The 17803-nt window shown below is 48.3% G+C and overlaps 1 protein-coding gene across 2 annotated transcripts in view; it reads right to left on the bottom strand.

Annotated features, from left to right (window-relative positions):
* Positions 1-236: 236 nt before the first annotated feature.
* Positions 237-17803, bottom strand: part of STK32B (serine/threonine kinase 32B) — a 344720-nt gene continuing 327153 nt past the window's right edge. For both annotated transcript variants that reach the window (XM_068543234.1, XM_068543236.1), the window contains one exon: positions 237-2228. In XM_068543234.1, the coding sequence (XP_068399335.1) occupies positions 2090-2228 (139 nt within the window). In that variant the 3' untranslated portion in view covers positions 237-2089. The remainder of the gene's footprint in view (positions 2229-17803) is intronic.

The following is a 17803-nucleotide window of genomic DNA, read 5'->3' as shown; positions in this document are numbered from 1 at the left end:
GAGAATCTTCTGTATGTTTTTGGAATAATGATAAGGACGACAATGATGATGGTGTTGATGATGATGGTGGTGATGATGATGATGGTGATGATGATGGTGATGATGATAACATGAATTGTGATCAAGTTGATTGAGCCTTGAATTGCCAAGTTTGGTTTTATTCTGTGGGCAAAGTAAACACATCACTGACTTGATATCCTCCCCACCTCCCCGCCCCCAGTCTCTATGTTCCTCATTAAACTTGACTTTGAGGGGACATTGCCCATCCAACCCAACCCTGAATAAGAACAAAGTTGTAAGAAGGAATGGCCAAGAAATAGTTTATTCTGAACAAGGAACAAGGCTAACTTGAACAGAGCCAGGAAATCCAGCATCTTGGGCTACTTCCAGCTCCTGCCCCTAATTCATGAACTCAGCCCAGTGAGGGGCCCTAAGTGCTGCCAGGGTCACAGTGAAGAGAGAAGCAGCCCCATTATTTCCTGGAGGGGACAGGATGGTGCCAACGGGAATCAAAGAATGAAAAGTGTGCAAGACAAGTGGACACGTGGGCAACACCATCTAGAAATAGCCTGGGTTTGAAGGAGGAAAACAATAATCATTTCTTTCCTTTTTTTCAAATAAAAATATAAAACCACATAATACATTAAAATGTCTCTTAAGAAATCTAAGAGATGGCATTGACAGTCCCAAGGATTGATTTATGATGTAAAAAGTGAAAGTTGGATGAAAAATAAAAACACAATTGAACTTTCAGAGGAATGCACAGATAATCAGAGACTCCAGGATGAAAAGTTCAAAGAATCTTAAACACCAGGCTTGTTTCTACAGAAAACTGACCCGCCAAATGAATGAAACAGGAAAGTTTCTTCAAATGATGCTGATGATGATGTAGACCAAAAACTGCTACCATTCAGAGTAGTATGTGCTGGGTATATCACACACAGGATCTTTTTTTAACCCTATAACAACCCCCGAGGGTTAGTTTTATTATCCTCGTTTTAAAACGAGGAAACTGACACTCAAGGGATTACGCGATTTGCCTGAGGTCTTCCGGTTAGTAAACAGCAGGGCTGGATTCTGGACACAGTCCTGATTCCAAGTCCAAGCTTTATCCCCTATGCTACAGCATCTCCCACTTCAAAGACAAAGTGCTCCCTGAACAGATCATAAAGTAGTTTGCTCTTTGTGTGAGCCCACCGTCCTCCTAAACTTTCTAACCACCTGTGCTTCCTAATTTATCAGTGTGGAGCAGCCACCTTGATGGCAGTTGGAGACCCTCTTTAAGTCAATGCCGATGAGATGACATAACCCCTTTTCAGGAAAGAAAACTTGGATGGGGATGGAGACTCAGAGTTCTGCTGTGGGACTGGGTTTTGGGAGGAACTCTGCTGACACCCTGTAGGAGAGACTGATGATCAGTGACTTGACCTTCTGAATGGGCAGCTACGGGCCATCCCAGCACCAGGGGTGGGGTGGCAGTGGAGACCTACTGAAATTAAAGGTGGAGATGGTGGAGAGCCATCTTAGAAGGTCAGAAAGACTGGCATGACAGAGAAGGCAAAAGAAGACACTTCCGGCTTAGCTCCAGGATTGGGGAATGGTGTTTCCGTAGGCTGGGCTAACACGTCAGATGTTTGAGGGCTGCATTTTCGAAAGTACTGTCTTAAGAGCCAAGATGGACCGTGTTGCAAAGTTGTGTTGATCTAATTGCTTTGGGGGAGGGGAGTGCACTTCAAATATTAAGGTTTTATTTTGCCCGTGTAAACAACTTTATAAAGGTTTTGCATGTCCGCTACCCAATTGGATTCTTTGAATAACCTTGTAATTAGAGGTGGGGCAGAGAGCTGTTTAACCCCTTTGGCAGATGTGGAAAACTGAGGCACAGAAAGGGCAAGGCTTGTCCACAGTCAAGCAGGTATCAGCCAGGCAGCTGGGACCAGAACCCAGGCTCCCCAGCTCCAAGCCCAGTGTTCCTTCTCTGCATCTGATGTTATTAGAGGTGAGACAGGGACCATCGTGGCACAGAGAGGGGCTTTTGGTGGGCAGGGCAGAGGTGTGTGCAGTCCCGCTGGAAGCCGCAGGCGGTGGCTTAGCTGCTGCAGCCACGGGAGCAGGCGTGGGCCAGAATGTTGTTGTTACACCCGTCCTGGAGCTTGCCCTGGGCCTGGCTCCCGGCTCGGCCTTCTGTGTCCAAGAGCTGGCCGCTCTGCCCTTGCTGCTTCCTCAGCCTGCAGACAAGCACAGCATAGACCCAAGTTAGTGATGTGGAGCGGGGGATGTCCAGGGACACGGCTGGGGAAGCAGGGCGACCGAGGAGCCTTCCTGTCCCGCTGGCCTGGGGAAGCACAACCCCTGAGGGGGCCAGAATGCTGTGTCTGGAGCCTGGCAGGCTGGGATCCACACCCAGCTCAGGTGTGGATCTGATGAGTTACTCAACACCCAGAACCTCGGTTTCTCTATCTGTAAAATGGAGATAATAATACCTACATCATGGCTCCTTGTGAAGTCCACAGGAGATCATGTATATAATTTGCCTAAGTTCACACAGTAGGTAAAGGGGCGTATCCCACACATCATTCGCGCATGTATATGTAGTGAACGCCCACTGATGGACCAGTCACCATGCCAGGGAGCAGAGGAAACCCTGGCGAGCAAAGCAGTGAGGTTCTCCGTCCTCATCGAGCTTATCACCTGTGGGGAAGATGGACACTGATCAAATTGTCCCACAAAGAAATATCTGAACAGATGAGCACCCAGACTTACAAACTACCCCATGACACACTGTGTTAAGGGAGCACAATTTTTTTTAAAAAATTTTTTCTTGAAGTATAGTTGACTTACAATGTTGTGTTAGTTTCAGGTGTACAGCAGTGACTCAGCTATATATCTCTATATATCTCTATCTAACTATCTACCTATCTATCTACTCTTTTCATATTCTTTTCCATTATGGTTTATTACAGGGTATGGAATATAGTTCCCTGTGCTCTACAGTAGGACCTTGTTGTTTATTTTATTTATAGTAGTTTACAACTGCTAATCCCAAACTCCTAGTTTATTCCTCCTCCCTCCCTTCACCCTTTGGTAACCATAAATTTGTTTTCTATGTCTGTGGGTCTGTCTCTGTTTTGTAAATCAGTTCATTTGTATCATATTTTAGATTTCGCATATAAGTGGTATCATATGGTGTTGGTCTTTCTCTGTCTGACTTACTTCACTAAGTATGATAATCTCTAGGTTCATCCATGTTGCTGCAGATGGTATTATTTCATTCTTTTTTATGGCTGAGTAATAATATTCCATTGTATATATGTACCACATCTTCTTTATCCATTCATCTGTTGATGGGCATTTAGGTTGCTTCCATGTCTTGGCTATTGTTAATAGTGCTGCAACAAACATTGGGGTGCGTGTATCTTTTCGAATTAGAGTTTTCTCCAGATATATGCCCAGGAGTGGGATTGCTGTATCACATGGCAACTCCATTTTTAGGTTTTTAAGGAACCTCCATACTGTTTTCCATAATGGCTGCACCAATTTACATTGAGGAAGCAGGACCGTGAACACTGCATTTCCTAACAGCTGGTCACCTGGTCACCTTCCACATGATTGAAGACGTCAACACACCTCTCTTTCTGATCTTCAATTTCAGGTTTGTGCACTACCCCACAGCTGTCACTCCATGTGGACCGTGCAGGTAAAAAATGAAACCAAGACATTTAAGGAGGCAGCGAGAAATTTGAGAATAGGGAAGAACTCAGCTCAAACCCTGGCTCTCAACATCAGCCACTTGGATCAAAGGGTCAAGCTGCTTATCTTCTGAGCCTCAGTTTTCCTATCACTGGGGACTATATCACTCCCTTGGCAGGTGGCTAAGGGGAACCAGAGAGAATGTGTGTGAAATATCTAGTACAGGGCTGGAAATAATATAACTACAGTTCTACCTTGTTCTGAAAGACACAGGTTTCAGCGGAAATGTACCTTTTACATTAGCATGTTCTGTTAAACAGAGTGCAGACCTATTGCCTGATTTAAATGAAAGAGTTGTTTCACCCAACAAACATCTGTATGTACTTGTCATGTGCAGGGCACTGTGGATGATCCTCGGATAAATACAACACAGCCCATCGCCTCGGATGGATCACAGTTGTGTGTGCGTGTGTGTGTATGTTGGGGATGCCATGTGTGTGTATGTGTGTTGTGTGTGTACACAAGGTAGGGATGCCTTGTGTGTGTGTGTGCATGGTGGGAATGCTGTGTGTATGTGTGTGTGCGTGTGTGTGTGTGTGTGTGTGTTTGGCAGAGATGCCTAGTGTTTGGAACCATGCCAGTATTTGAGCAAGTCCTTCAGGCAATGTGAAATACCAGCAGCAACAAAGTAGTTTATAAGACAGTGAACTTGGAGCTACTGCCTCCTGTCCTTTGTCTACTTGCAGGGACTAGGACCAGGTGCCCAGTGCCTCTGCCTCTGAGGCTTGCAGCCCTCCAGGTAGGACAACTGGGAAAGGTAGTCAGGATAAAATACATCATCCTAGTGGAGGAGGGCTCAGGGCCCAGAGGCCCAGAGGCACGGGATCTAGAGGCCAAAGTGAGCAGGGAGGGGAGAGCCTAGGATGAGGAAAGGAGGTGGTCAGACTTCCTCAGCAAGGCTGGGACTGCCTGGGAATCTTGCTCCCCTGGCCCTTTAGTCCCTCTCCTACATTCAGAGACTCTTTCAGGCACCTCTGGAGAGAAAATCAGATCGGAACTAGGGAAAACTCAAATGACTAAGAAATCTATGACAGTGAAAGGGAAATGTTTTTACTTCCAAAGTAGGACATTGCCGTTTGGTTCACAATCTGTGAAGCCCCAAAATTCTCTGGGTATATTGCAAGATAAAGATGAATGCCATTAAGATTTTCTTTTAAATGCCTAAACATAGCATAGACAGCATTATTATCTCTAGATCTCTGAACTTCCCTGATTATAATGCAAAATAAAGCTTCGAAGACTGCATAATAAAGAGTGGAGCATAGGGATGAGAGAGCCCTGATGAGGGAGAGATGGATTCTGAAACCTTGTGTAGATCAGGGAAGGCTTCCTGCAGGAGGCAGCCTTTGAGCTGGGCTTTACGGATTGGTCTGGAATGTGTGAAGCTGGAGGGAGGGAGGGAGGGAGGAGATTTGAAATGAAGGGACACCAGTGAGGTAAGTCACGGAAAGTAAAAACAATACTGCATGGTGGACCAGAGTCCTTTCTGGAGCTGGATAGTTTCAGCCACTTCAGCTCCGCCTTCTGGCCAGAGCTATTTTAAAGAGTAGAACCAGGGGCTTCCCTGGTGGTGCAGTGGTTAAGAATCCACCTGCCAATGCAGGGGACACGGGTTCAAGCTCTAGTCTGGGAAGATCCCACATGCCGTGGAGCAACTAAGCCCGTACGCCACAACTACTGAAGCCTGCGCGCCTAGAGACTGTGCTCCGCAACAAGAGAAGCCACCGCAGTGAGAAGCCCGCACACCGCAATGAAGAGTAGCCCCCACTCGCCGCAACTAGAGAAAGCCTGCGCACAGCAACGAAGACCCAACACAGCCAAAATAAATAAATAAATAAAATAAAATATTAAAAAAAAAAAAAGGAGTAGAACCAGCTGTTTCAAGTCTCCCCTCCTCTATGGAGGGTCATAAGTATTCATAAGAATACTATGACCATGGGTACTGGAGGCCTAGAGTGGTGTCTAAATGAGGTGTGAGTCATGCCCCTTGCAACTTACCACCAGGTGCAGTGTGAGACGAGAAGGCAGAATCCAGAAGGATGGACCCCTCTCTAGACATCCACCCATCCATCCACGGGCTTACACGACTGGATTCTAATCTAGTTTTGGGAGGCTCCAAAGCTTGCATTCTTCCCACTACATCTGCATTCCCACCTACTACCAACCATTTAGCATCCAGCCACCATCCACCCACCCATTCACTTTCTATCCACCTATCCATATATTCATTCATCTGCTTACCCATCTGCCTATTCATCTACCCCATCCATCCAACCATCATCCATCCATATGTCCATCTGTCCCACCCCACCCCCACCTGTCCACCCCTAGTCACCTAACTGACCTCCCCTTACTCACTTACTTATTCACCTACCCACCCATGTACCTCTAACAGACACCTATCTATTTACCTCAACCATTCATTATCCATCCATCCATCAATACATCCCTCCATCTACCCTTCTACTCATCAACCATCTAAGTATCCACTTACCATCCATTTCATCTATTCACTATCCACCCATCCATTGATTCCCCCCATAGACCCCCAATTTACCCATCCACCCACACAGCTACCTCACATCACCTATTCATCTAGAATCCATCCACCCGTCTATCCATCCATCCACCACCCTTCTGCCCATCCAATCATCCATCTACTCCCATATTTCCATTCATCACTGCCACCCACCCATCTGCTCAATGCCCACCCACCCATTCACTCCCCTATCCTTCCACTCATCCTTTTTACCAGCACTATCTGTGTGCCAGGTTCTATGTTCCAGGCTCACAGTTGAAGGGGCTGGGGAGCAGGACAGAGAGCAAACAGTGAACGTTCACTGTGATGAAGTCTTTGCTGGAAGGAAGCAGTATGGCTTGGCATTCAAGGCCTGGGTTTGGAGCCAGGCTGTCAGGTTCTATCCCTGGGTCTGCCACTCACTAGCCATGTAACTTTGTGAGGCTAGATTCAAACCCAGGGCTGTCTCCCAGACCCCTGCCCTTTCCACTGACTCTTACGCATTTCAGTCTGGATCTGGAAGGAAGGTAGCATGGAATGATTTTTCCACACTCTGAAGGAATTAGAAAGTCTCAGTTTGCTCAACTAGGACCCCACGAACCAAGACAATGATATGAAACCATATGGTTGGCCCCGAGAGCTCACTTCCATGACTAGCCCAGAGCCTAGTTACCTATAATTCCGGAGGAAACGAAAAAGGATTTTACACATCTTACTAGACACAGCCCAAGTCTATCGATGCAAATTGGCTAGTTAGCTCCACGATGGCAGGAACATTTAATTTTCTCAGCCACTTTATCAAATTAATTGTCAGCTTTGTGACCAGAATTCTGAGTGATGGATGTGAATGCTCTCAGCGTCTCAAACTCAAGCATTAGATTCCAGAAGGAAGTGCTCTGTGATGGAGACCCTCGATTAACAAGAACAGAACACATTAAAATTTGTAATAATTTGGGCTGGAGGCATTTTTCAAAGGCAAAGCACTACATAGGACTAAAATAAAATGGTTAGCAATCAAACTAATTTCAAATCAAGCTATTTCACACCCCGAGGATGGAATCAGTTTCATACCAACATTGATCTGCAGCATCAAACCCTAGGTGCGGCCTGGCCTCCTGTTCCAGGGCGATGACCAGCTTTCCTTTGTGCTGTGTGCTTTAAAAATGGGAAACATTTCAAGTGCTGCCACACCTATTCATGTCATTTCACTGGTTATATGTCTCCTGAACTGTGTGGAATCGTGGAGTGGCAGTGTGGCATGGTGGGAGAAGGCAGGATTTGGAGCCGTACAGAATTCGATCAGGATCCCACCTTTGCCATGACTGGCTGAGGGGCCTGGGGGAACTTGCCCAGCTTCCTGAAGCCCCTCTTTCCTTACCTGTAACATGGCCACAGCACCACCTATTTAAAGGAGAAGAGGAACTAATGCATAGTATCCATCTGCCCTGTAACAGGCACTTTATAAAGGGCAGCGATTTTTATGATGAAGATTGCAGTGTGGGGATACCCCCATTTCACAGATGGAGAAACTGAGGATCAGTAAGTAAAGCTTAACTTCCTGCCACAGTTCTGATGAATGTCTCCCAGCAAGGAGGCCCCCACAGATGGTTCTGCAGGCCTCGTTCTGGGGGATCAAGGCTGAAGACCTGGAGAAGAGGAGGGTACTGGAAGGGGGTACACACAGAGTGGCTGAGAGTCAGGACCCAGAAATGGGTGAAACAGGACAATAGGCTCAGGGGGAGGGAATCCAGCCCCACAAGTCATGGTGGGGTCCAGAGGGGCCTGTAAACCAGGGAAGGCTGGGCATGGAACTGGCAACTGGAACTGGGTCTCCAGCCTGGTTACTGGTCTCCCCTCCTCTGGGCAAGGGACACCGCATGCCATCTGTGACTGCACAGCAGCCGGCACAGCGACCAGCCTGGGGCGGGTGCACAGTCAATGTGTGTTGGAAGGCTGGGTGGGCGAATGCAGGAATAAATGCCCAGCCAGGTTTCCACCACTCATCAGCAGCCTGTTTGCACAGCTTGGCAGGCTCTGTCTCAACACACCGAGGGGGGAAGGATGCCAGCCCCAATTAAATGGAGTAAAAGGATGTCTTAGCTGGACAAAAATTGGATGACCATTAGAACTGGCGAGCTCACAGCCCTCGTGGACAACAATTTGCGTGAGTCAACATGCATGGAGCTTTTTCTCTTGTGGCCAAGGGAGTTGAGATAGGTTGTTATTTTGTGTGTATGCGTAAGAGTTCGTTAAAGAATTACGGCAAAATGATGTTTGACATGGCATTTAATTGATACAGTACTGTGTTGGTCTGATAATTTTGTGCATAATTAATATTACTAGCAAACACTTCGGCAGTGCTGACTGATTGTGTAGGGGGGCTGTTAAGTGCTTAACATCTGTTAACTCACTGGTCTTTACAACATTCCTTTATATGGAGTAGGTTTTAATACCCCATTTTACAGATGAGGAAACTGAGGCAGTACTGTGAGGCCCAAGCTCACAAAGCTAGCATGGATCAGGATTCAAAACCAGGCAGTCTGATTCCAGAGGCTGTGCTTTTAGCTGTTACGCATACTGCTTCTCTACGGTTAATAAAAACCAGAGTCGAAGTTACCAGAAAGTTCTGAAAGGGAACACTCCAAATTGAAGAATGGTTGTCTGTTTGGGGACAGGGGGTAGATACTGAAGAGAAGAAAGCGAACAGTCACCTGGTCTAATTGTTTGTACACTGCAAGGATCCCGCCTCTAGCATCCCTAGCAGAGAGTCGGCCAGTCTTAACACAAACCCCACTGCCCACCTCCCAAGATAGCCCATTTCATGTGGGAACTGCTTAAATCCTTAGAAACTTTTCCTTCATATAACATTTCACCTGAGAAATCTGCTGCCTGAGAGCTCCTCCCCGTTGGCCTTTGTTGTGCTTCCCGGAATTATTCAGCTGATTCTAATTTCTCTCTCATGGGACATTCCTTCAATTCTTAGAAGCCCCCTGGACCTCCATCATCCATCTTCCATCGTCCCCCAGGTCCACCCTGCCCCACTCTCCGCCTGCTCTCCAGCTTGGGACTCCGACTTGTAGGAATTGTATCAAAAGCTCCCAAGCTCTTTGGGCTTCCAGCTGGGCTTGGCCCATGGCGAGCCCTGGCAGAAATCAGAAGGAGCAAGGGCAGTCAAGTTTGGGCATCAGGTCCCCAGCCCCTTTCCTGCACTGTCACCTGGGGCTGCTGGGAACACTGGAAGGTCGCTGCTCCAATCAAGGTAGCCTTCTCCCTGGATGACCTCCCTCTCCTCATCTCTGTCACCCACCGGGTGGGAACACCTTGCCTTCTCCGAAGCCCCAGTTCACTGCACAAGCTTCTATGACGCCCTTACAGCCACACCTTTGTAAAGTGTCCTCTGGAAATAAATTATCCTTGGAGTGTTTCCTCTGCAACTCTGACTGATACAACATGTTTCTGCTCTCCCACGAGGTGTCTCTTCCTTAAGTAAAAACTCAGCATAACTGGCTGTTCCACTTTCAAACCTCATCACTTATTGGGAAGATCACCTTGTATGCAATACTTACCTCACAAATTCAGTAACAGCCTTTGGCCAGAAGCATTACAATTCTGTCTATTTTATCGGCTTTGCCTGAAGCAAAACCTATTTGAGGGAGTCTTAGGATGGCGTCAGCTATGCCGTGGGTGTGATATAGCAAATTGTAGGGGATTATCTTACTGAGCATCATGTCTATATACCCCTTTGCAAATGGATGAGCTCCGGGAAGACTGAAGGGAATGGCAGCCCTGGTTTCTGAGCGATAGGGATTGAGATTTGATAAGTTCATCCTCCCTCAGCACCTCCTCATTGAATACCTACACCCACCCTTCCAGATAAGAATTAACAGCACCCATTCTGAGGGTGAGAAAAGGATGAGAGAGGGTGAGGAACTGGTGGTAGGTCACACAGCTTTTCAGAGGGGAGCCCCGGCTCAAATGGAGGGCCTGGCTCTTCCCATCTTCCCAGCTAAGTGCTCCTCCCTATACACTGGCACTAGTAGATTTCTCTCTAGATTTAGAGGTGGGGCTGACCTTTTACGTCTGAGCTGGCTTAAGGATGAGACTTGCTGGGTCCTCACTTCTGTGGGTTGGGGGACTAATGGTGTTCACCAAACATTCTGATTTGCCCCTCTCTGGGCACGCAGCAAGATTGCACTTCCTGGCTCCTCTGGGGCTGGGTGCGGCCATGTGACCAGTTCTGGCCAGTGAGTGTGAGTAGAAATGCTACCATCAGGCTGGAGCATTGCCGATGCAAGACCCTCCCGAGGTCTCTTTCCCTCTGTCACTCTCACGGCCATGTTCCAGAGATGCTCCTTCAGTCTGCGGCCTGGAATGATGGGGATGGTGACATGGCAGCAGCACCCGCCCCCCCCCCCTCCCTCCCCCCCCCAGCTAACCTGCCATGAACAGGAAACAGACCTTTGCTGTTGTAAGCCACTAAGATTGGGAGTTTGTGCCTCTTTAGATTCAGAGAGGGGTTCTGGAGATCCAGACACTGGCCTGTTGGTGAGTAATGGCCTCAGTCCAATTCTGGGCCAGAGAGTAACCATGGGAAAACCCTGGGGCTGCAGATTGAAATGAACTCTTTGACGGCCAAGGGACCTGAGTCGGTGTCCACTTTGGGGCCGGTACTTCCATGCCTGGGCAGCCAGCCCTCCCTGTCTCCTATTCCCCCGCCCCATCCATGCACAGTTACCACGTTCTACCTGCCCAGAGGAAGGGAGGAGGTCAGACAGAAAGCCAAGAGGGACCACCTGCCATTTCTTTATTAACCTTCCCCAGACCTCAACATCTGTCACTCCCTATTCTTTCCTCTCCTGGGCTCTATTTAGCCTACGCTATCATCCTTACTTTCCAAGTGGAGTGGACCACCATCATTTTGCCTTTCTAGTGATTTTATAAATCTTACCTCCCTCTCACAGCTATTGATTGGCCTAAGGGCAGACACATGACCCAATCAGCACCAGTCAGAGTTCTCCAATGGCCAGATTTGATTGGTCCAGGGACTAGCACCTGACCAATCAGAGTTATTCCCTGGGGCACTCGAATTTGAGATCAGGAAAGCATTCTCTTTCTTGTCTTTCCTCAACTCCCTGTTTTATCTACTTTCTTGAGTTTGGTGGCAGAGCTGGGAGACTCTGGAGCTCAGTGTGTAGAAAGGACTGGTTTACAGTAAAAGAAAATGACTTTGATGTGCAGAGAAAAACAAATCACCGGAAGAAAGAAAGAGTGAGCTCAGGCAAGGTTCCTGGCCCCCGTCCCAGTTACTTTGGGATCACATTGCATTCCAGCACTTCCTGTGCTACATGAGTCCTCCAGTAAGTTTCCATTTCACTGAAGCTGTTTTCTTTTTGTTTTCATCTCTTGTAGCCATGGTAGTCTCAGAGAATTCACCATTTATGCTGGTATCTGCCTCTCTAGACTCCTAGAGCCACGATTTGTGTAGGTTAAGCCATGGGATTTAGGTATGTGTTTTTTATATGTATATATACACACATATATACATATATACACACATATATACATATATACACATACATATATATATACACATACACAAACACACACATATATATATACACATCCCAATAAACCCCTTGTAAGTCGAAAATATCCTAAAAGTCAAAAATGCATTTAACATACCTAACCTACCGAACATCACAGCTTAGCTTTTCCTACCTTAAACGTGCTCAGAGCTCAACATCATTAATCATTAGAGAAATGCAAATCAAAACTACAGTGAGATATCTCACACCAGTCAGAATGGACATCATCAAAAAATCTACAAACAACAAATGCTGGAGAGGGTGTGGAGAAAAGGCAACCCTCTTGCACTGTTAGTGGGAATGTCACCACCACCACCACCATCATTTATTCTAAAACAGAACATTAGGTCCTATTTATAATTTTCAAATTTACACATAGCTTCATTTCACAGAAGGCCTATAAATATTCACAGAAAAAATTAGCGTACCTCTTTTTTACTAGAGAAAACCGATTGAAGGGAAAGTAAAGATGGGTCTTTAAATGAGTTAAGTCTGAGCAGACCAGTAAGAGCATGTGCTTTACTGCTCGGGGCAACGGGGTTGTATACACTCGGGGCGATCTGTCAGGGTCTGTGTGTCTCCCTTGGCTGACTGAAAACCAAGGCTCCTATCTTTTATTGGTTGAGATTGATATGTCAAGATCAGTCACCCTTTTTCACCGGGCTGAAATTTCCTTTGATGGAGAACCGAGTGAAATGGACAGAGGGCCCTGATTCCCGTGTGATTTCTTGATTTCGAGTTTTCATGAAACTTGAGTTTTCGAAAGAGCCCAGAATCCAGTGGATGGAAGATGAGAGTTCAAGTCCTTCATCTTCCAATTAAGAGCTGCAAGAGCTTGGGAATAATAATAATAATAATAATAATAAGTACCTCAGGAAAATGTGATGAGTAAGGATTAGAGCAATGGTTCTCCACTGGGGGAGGTCTGCTTGCCAGGGAACATGTGGCAATGCCCGGGGTCATTTTTGGTGTCACAGCTATGGAGGTGCTACTGATATCTAATGAATAAAGGTCACAGATTCTGCTAAACATACTACAATGCACAGGACTGTCCCCACATCAAAGAATTGATGTCAATAGTCATCAAGTGTCAACAGAGCTCAGGTTGAGCAGCCCTGGATTAAAGGAACAGGATCTAAAACGATAAAATCATGTACAGTTACTGTTAATAATATTATTAAACATAACACGTGCAGTGTTCGATTTTTAAAATGTAATGTTTTCAAGGGCTCCAAAGGTACCTTAAGTGTGCTTTTAAATGTTTTTATTTCTTTAAGAGAGGAAGCAGATAGAAAATTCAGCTCCTCAAACTCCTTTCGCACCAGGGGCTTCTTATCCTGCAAAACTTTGTCAAATGCTATTGAAAAGACCTTTTGGAAAAATCACCCCTGCTTGGATCTTTGGCCAAAATAGGAGGACAAGCCCCACAGTGCACTTCTCAGACTAATGGAAGCTCAGCTGCTCAGGCCCTGGAAGCCCTGACCAGGCCCTGGAAGCCCCGACCAGTCCCTGGAAGCAGATACTCCACCTGGCTCGGTGGCCTTTTGCCAGCTGAGACCATTAACCAATAATAGCTGCATTTCCAGAAAATTAGGCAATGCTAATTTTAATCTTGTTCTCTGTTTAGAAACTGAAGTCCAGAGAGGTCAGACCTAGGGCATCTCCTCCACGTCTGCACAGTGGCCTAAGAATGTCTGCATCCCACCATCTCCCCTGCAGGCTTGGCTTCAAGCATCCTGAGGACATGGTCCTGCTAGATCCACTTCCATGACCCCAAGTCTCAGGTCAGGATTTTAATATATCTGTCAAAGGGCTGAATGAGAACCTTCTATGGGAGCTGCCACAGTAGATGCCCGGCCCGTGTCCCCTTGGCACTTCATGCCTATGACAGCTTCCTCATCCCACGGAGGGAGGGGAGCCTTTTCTCTGTCCGAGAGTTTTTTCTAGTTGAGGAAGCGCACTTGGCCCATGCAAGAGGTAGGTAGCTATGCTGGGGCGGTTAGAGCCTTCAGCAGTATTCTTCCACCCACGAGGGCTCGAAGTTGCAGGTGAAAGATCCAGGGCAAAGGAGAAAGAGGGCTGGAAGGTTTGCAGTGTGTATGGCTGTTAGCATAACTGACGCCATCTCGGGCCTGTTCATTTCCTCCTGTCCTTCCACTGACCCTACCTAGGACTGTACTGTGTAGTAAATCTCTTCTCTGTCGTCAATGGATTTGTGATCATGAGGTCCAGGTAGCCTCTATGCTCTGTTAGTCTCCAAATAATGATAAAGACCTTCGCTGACATATTCTTGGCACCCACCCATCATAAATCAGATAAGGTCTTGACTTAGGAATGCAATCCCTGTCTCCAAGCACTTACCCCCATACCCTAGGTTAACTATAAAATTGTGATGGTCCCTCGGAGGTGCGGAGTGCAGCTGCCGATGCCTCCAGATTGCCATATGCCCCATCCAATCCGCACGTAAGTTACCCGCAATAAACTTCACAACTGTACTTTATGGAGCTGCCTGCCTTGCTGTTTGGTCTCAAGATACCTTCTCAGTTCGTTGGGCACTTTTCATTCCCTCTGTCCTCGGAGACAGTTTTAGATGGGGAATTCTCATGACTCAGCCCAGAGCCAACTGGAGGATGCACGGTTTGGGCACACTGGTCTCCCGCAGAAATTCTCATCAGAACGACTGGAAGAACATGTTACAGTGCAGATCCCCAGGCCCATTCTCTCAGCTTCTGATTCAGAAGTATGCCGTGTTGGCTTCCTGGGTGCGGGGCTGGGGAGCTGTAACACGGTACCGCCAGCTGGGTGGCTTATAGTAACAGAAATGTACTAGCTCACAGTCTGGAGGCCAGAAGTCTGAAATTAAGGTGTTGGCAGGCTTTGTTCCTTCTGGAGGCTTTGAGGGAGAATCTGTTCCAGGCCCCTCTCCTGGCTTCTGTTGGCTGTGGGCCATCCTTGGCTTTCCTTGGTTTGCACATGGATCACTCCAATCCCTGATGCCATTTTCACACAGTCTTCTCCCTGTGTCTGTGTCTCTTTTCTTATTAGGACACCAGTCATATTGGATTAAGGGTCCCCTGCTCCAGTGTGACCTGATCTCAACTAATTATATCTGCAACAACCCTGTTTCCAGATAAGGTCGCATTCTAAGGTCCTGGTGGCTAGAACTTCAGCATATCTTTTGGGGGGGACATAGTTCAACCTGTAACAGACGCAGCAATTCTAAATGCTAACAACCCCCTGGGAGATTCCGACATGAACCCCTGTGACTATGGCACTTCCTTCTGGTTCTTCTTTACAGAGCCTTCTGCAGAGACAAGGCCTGTAACAACCGTACATGGAGAAGGACCAGTCTGTTGCACTTTGACGGCCGGGCGTGCAGGGAATGAAAGGAAACAGAACTGCTGGAGGGAGGCAGCGAGGGGGCAGCATGGTCCCAGCGGAGCATGGAGGGAAGCCTGGCTTGGCGTCTTGGCATCCCCTACTGTCACCCCACTGGCCACATGTCTGAGGTCGGAAAGAAGGTACTTGACTTAACTTTCCAGCTACTCAAATGCCAACACAGCAGGTGCTTCAAAAACAGGATTGCAGAAAGAAGTGCAGGATGAATAGCGCCGACTTTTTTTTCTTGGTTTAAAAGGAAATCTCTTGCTTTGGGGCAGATCATGCCCCATGAGTTGACTTCTCACAGGCACTTTTGCAGATGAGAAACCGCAGCAGAGAGAGTTATGGGTAGATGCAATGTGGCTCCCTTCCCATGTACATTGTGGAGCAGGGATGGGGTTTGACATGAAGCGGTCGACGTGATGCTCAGACAGCATCCAGACACCAAGCCGTCCACCTGGATAGTTTTATATGGTGGGTGGGGAGAGGCTGGGGGAAAGGCACTGCTCCCAGCACACCTGCTCTGACAGGTAGCCTATAGCCTCTGAGCCACTGGGGAGCACCTGAGGTGAACAGAGAGGCAGGGATGAAAAGCAGGAACCTTGGTGAAACCCATGCACATCTCCCCTTACGGGCCATCTTCTTTCCTGCCTCCTGCTTTTGCATATGCTGGTCCTTGACCCCGCAGCCCCCATCTGGAAAATGACTTCCACCTTCTCTCTGTTAACGGTGCCAGCCTCACTTCAAATCCATGACCACAACTCTCAAAGGGGTCCTCAGCATGGCTGGGCGATCCTACATTTCCCTATCCATTCACTTTTCCACGTGAGAAAGAACACCTAATTGGTCGAAGCCACTATATAGTTAGATTTCTGCTAAAAGCAACCAGATGCAACCCCTAAACAACATAAGGAGGGATATCTCATGCTCATTTTCTTTTAAAGGGAAACAACTTGGACTCTTCGGATTCTAGATTGAAGCATCTTCTGGCACGCAGGACAATATGCAATGTGATTGCTATCCGCTCGGGTCCGTCACCCCTCTGCCTTTTCACAGGCTCACATCTGCCATCCAGGCACTCTCGGAGGACCCTTCAGACATGCCTGAAACTGATAAAGGACCCGAGGCAAGGTTGCCTGGAGCCCACCATCACTTTGGTCCAAAGTGCCCAAGCTGGTTTGAGCGGAAGCTCCCAGGACTGGGTGTCTGCCGCTGGGAGGGGACCGTGAGCCTCAGAGCAGGCAGGACCACAGGGAAACTGTGATGAGCTCTGAAACCACTCACCACGTCAGCCCCCGCCTGTCCCAAGTCTGACGGGCTGTGTTGCAGAGTCGCTTCCCGTTCTGCTGGGACCAAGGACGTAGTCCCGCAGTGGGTGAGGCTTGCTGCCCAGCTTGGTGTGTGTGTCTGGGCTAACTTGGGCATCCACCAGCCCTAGAGCTTTAGCTGACCAGGATAAATGACAGGCTGCAGTCTCCTTCACCTCCCCCAGTGCCCACTGGGAATGGGGCCCCGCCCTGCCCACCGACCCAAACAACTCTGCCCCGGGGCCCTCACCTCGGGCTGCTCCACCCTCCATGCACGCTTAGGGAATACAGACTTCTGAAACAGCCGCTGGTCCCTGTGTCTGCCACGCCGTCTCCTTCTCCGTGCATCGTCCTCGCTCCTGGAACTCCACGCCTTGCCCTCCTCGCCCGCCAGGACTCAGCCGGGCATGGCGCCTCCAGAAGCTTCCCTGACACCCAGGCTGAGCCTGGCACCTGCTGTCGGAGCCACGCCTGGGCTGCCCTTTTCCATATCATGCATCCCCAGTGCTGCTGTCACCTGCTATAAGCTGAAAATGGTGGAACGCTGGTGAACGCCTAAGGGCCAACCTGGCATGTATCCATCTGGCCCTCCTGGAGGGAGGGAAGCGTATCCCATCATCTCCGCAAGCCCAAGGCCTAGTTGAGTGTTGGCCAAATGGGGCTGATGTGCTGTCAGTCCTGCCTACAGGGTTTCAGCTCCTGCTGCACGAGTCCATGGCTGCCCAAGCCTCTGCTCTGACTCATCAGGCACAGGCGGATGGGCCCCCAGATAGTAATGTCAGCTGGGACCAAGCCTGAGCCTCTGCTTCCTTGGCTGCCGTAAGGGCAGTCATGCGGCCAGGTCAGACCCCAGCTTCGCCCCTCCCAACTCAGCATCATGCTATCTCCTGCCAGCCCATGATGCTGGGGTCCCAGCACAGTCCACACCACCTTACCCCGTCAAATAATAACAAGAACAATGGCAACAACAACAACAAATAATAGTAATCCTTTTCACGAGTACTCCTACCATGCCAGGTATTGTATCAACAGCCTCATTTAACCTTACAACAAACACGCTGCAAGGGAGTGATTTCCACTTTGTCATTGCTGAAAATGAGGCTCAGTGACGTTAAGTGACTTGCCTTAGGTCACTCTGGCAGCGGAAGAGCCAGGACTTGATCCCGGGCAATTTTGCTCCAGAGCTCGGGCACGTAACCATCTGTAGGCCTGCCCCTCTGCGCCAGCATCCTGTGTGCCAGCTTGGTCCTCCTGTGGCCACC

The sequence above is a fragment of the Eschrichtius robustus genome, chromosome 4, assembly GCF_028021215.1.
Source record: "Eschrichtius robustus isolate mEscRob2 chromosome 4, mEscRob2.pri, whole genome shotgun sequence".
Classification (NCBI taxonomy): domain Eukaryota; kingdom Metazoa; phylum Chordata; class Mammalia; order Artiodactyla; family Eschrichtiidae; genus Eschrichtius; species Eschrichtius robustus.
Note: the sequence above shows the minus strand (reverse complement) of the source record. Positions and strands in the feature narration are given on the sequence as shown.